Source organism: Brassica oleracea, chromosome C3 (genome assembly GCF_000695525.1).
Source record: "Brassica oleracea var. oleracea cultivar TO1000 chromosome C3, BOL, whole genome shotgun sequence".
Taxonomy (NCBI): domain Eukaryota; kingdom Viridiplantae; phylum Streptophyta; class Magnoliopsida; order Brassicales; family Brassicaceae; genus Brassica; species Brassica oleracea.
In genome coordinates, this window is record NC_027750.1 from 59,899,482 (window position 1) to 59,907,194 (window position 7,713).

The 7,713-nt window shown below is 37.0% G+C and overlaps 1 protein-coding gene across 1 annotated transcript; it reads right to left on the bottom strand.

The window, feature by feature from the left end:
• Positions 1-6,270: 6,270 nt before the first annotated feature.
• LOC106331107 (glutathione S-transferase T3-like) lies at positions 6,271-7,178 on the bottom strand. Its single transcript, XM_013769447.1, has 2 exons — positions 6,789-7,178; positions 6,271-6,672 (listed from the first exon to the last, which is right to left on the bottom strand). Exons 1-2 carry the CDS (start codon positions 7,176-7,178, stop codon positions 6,271-6,273), a joined length of 792 nt encoding a protein of 263 aa, XP_013624901.1.
• Positions 7,179-7,713: the final 535 nt, after the last annotated feature.

A 7,713-nucleotide genomic window follows, 5' to 3' on the forward strand; every position in this document is an offset into this window, starting at 1 on the left:
TATATCATGATATAATACCAAGCTGACATAGTTTCATTGTAATCAAATAGATCCGAGATTTTTCGACCTAAACGTTAGGTTCTTATGCGGTAAGTGATTTTTTGACCTATTTTTTTTTCAAAAATGGGACCAGCTCATCAGTAAACAAATTATGTAATTAACAAAAAGTTAAAAAAAATTGTTTAAAGACCAAAATATTAATTCAATCAAGAATATAAATTTATTTTTCCGTATAATATTTTTTAAATAATTTTTATATAAATTTATCATGCGCAAGACGCAGGTCTTATCCTAATCGTTAAGTATAATCAAATCAGGAAGCCATATTGAGAGAAGAAATAATTAAATAAATAGATTCCATTCAACTACCTATGCGGAATCAAATTTAATTAAGAATCAAATAATTGCACTTTATATAGATTGATCCGCGCGGATGTTGGTTTTATATTTTGTTAAACTGATTTTTTTTTTCATGATTAGTGTTATATATTTACATGTATCACTATATAACAAATTGTATATTGCATATTTGAAAATTTATAATACATCAAAAAGCCTAATTTCAAAATCCAAAAAATCCGATATCCGAAAGAAACAGTTTGTATCCATACGGATACCCATATATCTTTGCATAACTGATTTGTAAAAAAAAATGTTACTGTTTTGAAGTTTTTTTTTTCATAAATGGAGCAATAACAATTAAACATGTCGAATTATTATGGTTAACATAAAATAAATGTTGTCAAATAAATTAAAGTTGTAAAGATAATTAATGAAGAAGTCAATAAGAGTAAAAAATAAATGTAAAAGATGTAATAAAATACTTAAAATAGGTAATTTGTGTTTTATACTTTGTAGTAATTTTTTTGAATTAATTAGAAAAACAATAAATGAAGTGGTTCGAATTAGTTAAAAAAATGAAAAGTTGTAAAAAACCACTTAAAATAGACAATTATTATTGTATTTCAGATGTACTTTACATATACTATCTTTAAAAAACGACATGGAGGTCATTATAAATTAGGTGTTTTCTCGGCGATATGTTTTCTGCTTCATTAGAGAAAATATTTATTTTACATTGTTTATTTTCTTTAAAGGATTTAAAAACAAAATATATATTTTACATTTCTTTGCTTTCTTAATATATTTTGACATTGAATTTTGGGAAATTACACCCTATATAGTCCAAAAAATTATAATTAATTGTCTAACCAATTGACCTTATTTTTCATAGATATAGCGCGTGTTTTTTATATGATAATACACTTATGCACTTGTAAACAACCGCCGAAACCTGTTACCAAAATAAATAATAAGTAAAAGTAAAAAATAAATTCCTGGCTTTTTGTTATTCACATACAATTCTTAAAATGAGTTTTTACTTGATAATTTTGGGGAAGATGAATATGATCCCTCTCAGATTTGCGCGACCTCCGACGTCACCGTCCACATTGCCGGTGAAGTATTATGGACGAGAAACCACATGCGAAGGCTAAGAGCATCTTTATCGTACAATCCCACATTAGGGGTTCTTATTTGATTTTTTTTGTCCGAAAAAAAATAAAATTAAAAGGCTAACCAATCGCGGACCGCTACATGTCAGTGGGATCCGCGAACAGTGCAAGAATCGAAGAAACAACGTTCTTTATTTTGCACACGGAAGAGCCGAGTCTTATGCTCTAAGAGCACCATTAACCCTAACATTCCTAATGGGGTGCTTAACCATTTTTTAGTAATAATTATGTCTTAAAAACTCAAATTAAGAAACCTCTAAATTTTGATCCTCCAATGCAAGGTGCTTATTTTGGGGTGCTTAAACAAAATATTAAACATTGTTTTATTTTAGATAAAATTTATTTATTAAATAAAACATATTAAAATATAACATTTTAAACATAGATTTAAAAAAAAAACATGAAAATAAAGATTAATACAATAGACGAGATTAATTTGAAAAAAAACATCCGAGCTCATTGGTTGTCTTCATCACGTTCAAATTTACGCCATACATGTTCAACCAAATCAACTTTCAGTTGTTCATGCATTTGTCGATCACGAATTCTAGTTCGAACACCCATCATATTGGCGATATTTGTAGGGATATCTGTAGAATACGTGAGATCTACATGTGAACTTCCGTTGTCTTCTCCTTGTTGGAACTCGGAAAAATCAAACTAAGTGTATACATCTCGTTCGTCTTCTACTATCATATTATGGAGTATGATACATGCTCTCATAATCTTACCAATTTTGACTTTATCCCAAAAAAGTGCTGAATTTTTAACGATGGCAAATTGAGCTTGCAAGACTCCAAAAGCACGTTCGACATCTTTTCGTACAGCTTCTTGACGTTGAGCAAATAACACTGCTTTCGGCCCTCGTGGTAGTGTAATGGATTGGATAAAAGTTGCCCATTGATATCTCATGATTCTAATAGGTTTTAGATTCATATTTTAGCTCATTATGATCATTCTAGGTTGCATTTAGGTCTTAATATTGCATTTACATGCATAATTGCATAAACAGGGTCTAAAGAGCACACTTGAAAAGTTTGGGGAGAAATCCCAAGGTTGTTCTTGCAAGTTATGGAGTTTGTGGCCGATTTGAAAGAAATCCGAAACCAAGGGACCATCTTGCAATCACACGAGGGCTAAATCGCACATATGAAAGATTGGGATTGATTTGACAGGGTGTGTCTGCAAATTCTAAAGATGGGGGCCATTTTGTAAAGAATCAGAAGTTTAGGGACCTGTCTTGCAAATACTTAAAACTTCACCATTGGAAAGGATCGAAGCTTTTTCTTTGATGGAGACGACGAGCACGGCCACGGTGGAGCTGAGCACGGCCACGGAGCCAGACCTGATGTGTAAATATGAGAGAAGTCGCCATTGGAGCTCACGAGCTTCACGATCTGCAGATGGCCGCGACGATAGAGCACTGCGGGGAAGAGACGACTTGGACCAGAGATCCCGTGGTGGAGAACTGCAACAATCTTGGAACGGTGGTCACAGCTGCTAAAGACGTGAGGAAGCTGGTCAGGGTGGAGGAGACGAGAACCTGCGGTGGTGGATCACGAAGCAAGCCACAGCTCGAGCCGAAGACATGAGAAGTAAGCTAAGAAGATGAAGACGAAGTTCGAGCAGAGCGACTTGATGTAGCGTGAGAGAGAGACCGTTGAGTCTTGAGCGTGGTTCACAACGACCTCCGAGAGCGACGACGAAATGCTGCTGTAAGTCAACTATGGATGAGAGCGGTTTAGTGTTGCGACATGGCCCAACCGCGCGCAACGTAGCGAGCTCGGGAGCGGCTTAGTGGAGCGGGAGGAAGATGCCGCTGTGGTGACTAGCCCTGGGGCGGATCCGGATATCCGGGAAATTTAGGGTATCCGGATCCGGATCCGGATTTGTCGGATCCGGATCCGGATTTGATCCGGTTTGCACGGATCCAAGATTTTACTATCCGGATTCGGATCCGGGCACCCCGGATACCCTATTTTCGGAGCGGATCCGGAGCGGATCTCGGATCGAATCTGGATCTCAGATAATAAGTCTCAGGCCTAGTGGTGACCCATTTGCGAAATTAAATTGTTGACCGGTTTAATCCGGTTTGACTCTGGTTGTGGGGACAAACCAGCTCGAGATTTACCACTCTATAAATAGATTTAGACCTAAAAACCCTAGTGGTATCTCATTTTCTCTCAAGACTTTGTCTAAACTTGTAAAAGCTTGAATCTTTTGATAATCTAAGGAAATACTTCATCTTATATTTGTGTTTCTGTTGCTCATTAACATGATTAGCCTTGATCTTTACATGGGTTTAAGGTTTCTCATGGAGATTAGTGAGTAGTGACCTTGTGATTCATGTGTTAGATAGATTGGGGTGATTAAGTGGATATTTAGGATGTTTATTGCTTGATTAACAATGTTCTATGCTTGCTAAGTGTTCTTAACGCTAGATTAGACTTGATCACTTTCATCTAGATCTTAAGCTATTTTACGCCAGGAAGGTGTTTGTTAAAATGCTTGAATGAACTTAGCATTGTCTTATACATATTTGGCCAATGGCAGTTGATGTCCGAGATGTTTAAGTGGTTAGTAGACTTGTGATTTATGCATGCTTGAATGTGTTAGCCAACGGGAGTTGATGTTCGATGCATGACTAGCATAGGGATTATTATCACGGGAGTGGATTAATCTATTTTGAATGAGATCTAGACCTATAGACTTGTTGATTGTTGTGTTTGAACATCCTAGATTGAGCCTTGATCACCTTATATCAATTATCATTGCCCATAGATCCATCCTTAGCATTTGATTGAATTCTTGTACTTATTTCTTGATTGGATTTGAGATCACCTTGTTTATATTCCTAGGACATTAGCTTGTTACAAAATCATCCATATTCTTGTTTGCTTAGATTAAGGAAGCTTGTGTATCCTTGGTGTTATAGATCATTAGTTCCTTGTGGATTCGATCCTAAAATGCTACAATGACATATCTTTCGATTGTGATATTGTTGGCACATTAGGTTAATTGGTGTGTGCTTAAACGCGTAATCACCCATTTCGGGTAAATACCGTCCGTGAGATAGTAAGCCAAATGATACTCTCTTCCATTGACAGAGTAATTCACTTGCGGAGCTTGACCTTTTATTATGTCGTCAAAAACAGATGAACGATCAAGAACATTGATATCATTTAAGGTATCTAGAGGTCCAAAAAATGCATGCCATATCCAGAGATCATATGAAGCAACCGCCTCTAAAACGATTGTTGGTTTGCCCGAACCACGAGAATATTGCCCTTTTCAAGTGGTGGGACAATTCTTCCACTCCCAATGCATACAATCAATGCTTCCTATCATCCCGGGAAATCCACGATACTCTCCAATATCAAGAAGACGTTGAAGATCAGCCGGTGTTGGTCTTCGTAGGTACTCATCGCCGAACAAATAAATTATTCCGTCCACAAAATTCTCCAAACATGACCGAGTTGTCGTTTCACCGAGCCGGAGGTATTCGTCGACCGTATCAGCCGCACTGCCATAAGCCAAGGCACGAATGGCTGCTGTACACTTTTGGAGTGCTGAGAGACCAATCCTTCCAAGACCATCTTTGTTTTGGCAAAAGAAGTCAACTTCGTTGGATAGTCGATCAACAATGTGCATGAACAATGGCTTGTTCATTCGAAAACGTCGTCTGAAATAATTTTCAGGATACGTTGGCGTTTCGCTGAAATAATCATTCCATAAACATATATTGCCTTCTTCACGATTTCATTCGATATAAGCTCGTTTTTTTTTTCCTTCGTTCTTCTTGATCATCATTAATGGTAAATTTCTCAATTGTTTGATCAAAATAATCATCAAATATATGATCAAATGTTTTATCAAATGAATCATCTAAAGTGTTTTGAGAAGAAGAAGCCATTTATGGTGATTGAAAAGAGAAGATGAGTAAAAAAATAAACTTTGGTGTTTTGGATACGGTGAGGTTGAGAATGTTTCTTTATGGTTTTTTTTTTAAATTCGAGAGAGAGGTGAGATGGAAGAAAGGGTGTTACGGGTTGTGGTCTTGGTGGATACGAGTTATGGTCTTGGTTAGGTGAGAATGATTAATTTGGTGATACGAGTTGTGATAGTATGAGAAGGAGAATGAGATGATCAAAGATGATCTTCGTTTGGTTTGGTGAGATGATGAAAGGGTTATCTTTGTTTGGTCTTGGTTCGATGATAGTATGAGAAGAAGAATGAGATGATCAAAGGTTTTATAATGCTACACATCACAAGTTTAATAATGCTACACTTGATGATACAAGTCTCGTGAACCCAAATAGAAGGATCCGTGATACAAGCAAACAAGAGAGATACCAAAGTCACACTAGCTTACAAACGTATCACATGTTCAAAAAACAATCCGTGATACAAAAGTTACACTAGCTTACAAACCTATCACTACACAATGCGCAAGCTTCTTCGTCCGTGAATCTTTCAATCTATCTTCACCCGTGACCTGAAACAAATAACCAAAACAACAAAATTTATATTTAACAACATGAAACTGAACAGCAAGTACCAGGACATGAAACTTAACAGCAAGTAACATCAAACATATATATTAAACTTAAGCAACAAGGTACACGTACAATACAACTAAAATTTAAAAGCTTAACCTATTCAAACGAACCGAGACTTCAACTTAACTAACAACAGAAACTTAACCAACAAGCAACAGAAACTTAACCTTTTCAAACAAACCGAGACTTCAACTTAACTAATTAGGCATCAACTCATTAATGAGTCTCTTCTTCAAATCTTCTTCATAATCCGCGAGTGTTCCTTGTCTAGCAATGAGAGTGTCTAGTAGCTTGATCTTAGACAACCTTTCTTTCAAAGCCAAATCCTCCTTCTTCATGCTCCACATTGTCTGAAACTCAGCCAGCTCCTTTCCATCAACCTGTGGCTTCCTAGAACGCGCTTTTGCTGCCTTAACTCCCGGGGGACGAGTTGTTGCTTCATCATCGCCACCAGAATCTACTTCAGTTGCTTTAGAGCTTGCAGACTGAGAAACATCCACACTCTTCCTCTTTTTAGAGCTTCCCTCAGCTTTAGCCGTAGACAACTCACACCACTTTTGGTCATTACGTAACTCTTTCCAAGCGTGCTCGAGGGTAAACTTTTTTTTATAGTTGGTGAAGAAGATTTTGTGGGCTAATTTGAGAACATCATTCTCATTTTGTCCACTGGTTTTCTCCTGGTCGCAGCCTCATAAGCTCCACAAAACTTGCAAACGATGTCATTGATCTTCTGCCAACGATTCTTGCAGTGAGTTGCCTCTCTATTTTCAGAGCCAGCAAGCTTAGGATTGGCATTGTAGTACGCCGCAATTCTTTTCCAGAATGCAAGCGACTTTTGCTCAATCCCTACTACGACATCTTTGTTCGTGTTTAACCACGAGCTGATGAGAACAACATCGTCAGTAGGCATCCAGGCTCTTCTTTCTTTACGACTGGCTTGAGTGTCATCAGCAAAGTTTGAATCTTCGGGGCCTTGACTGCCAAAGAAGGAAGCTTGGGAGGGAGAGAGTGAAACACTATCTGTCACGTTTCCGAAGACCACGTTTTGTTGACTGTTTAGTAAGTCAACAAAATTTGCAGACTCGCGGAATGGATTAAAATCCATTTCCAAAGTCAAATAGGAGTGGGAAGAGAAGGAGAGAGTTTCAAAGATGGAAGAGAGAAATAACAGATGAAGTTGGAAAAGAAAGAGAGAGTTTCAAAGATGGAAAAGAGAAATAACAGATAGGAATTTGTTGGAGTTGGAAGAGAAAGAGAGAGTTTCAAAGAGAGAAGATAGAAATAACAAATTGTGACTCGCATTGAACACTCAAAACAACTAACTACAAACAAATTTGAGTTGACATATATCTAACTTTCACAACCATAAACAAACACAATGCAAGTAATTTATTATAGCCAATTCAATTCAATTTCAAACACAAAGCGCCAACCACCTAATTCAACCACACGCAAGCCTTTTTTCATTTCAACAGATCAAAGCACATCACTTCTATTTATTACCAACATCAATGCGAACACAGTCCAAAACATTAACTACCTACCAACATCAATGACTTTACAAGATGAAGACATATACTTGTATTTCTGTAGCAAATGTACTCCTCTGGTTTGACGATTCTGCCTCATCTAGCTTGATC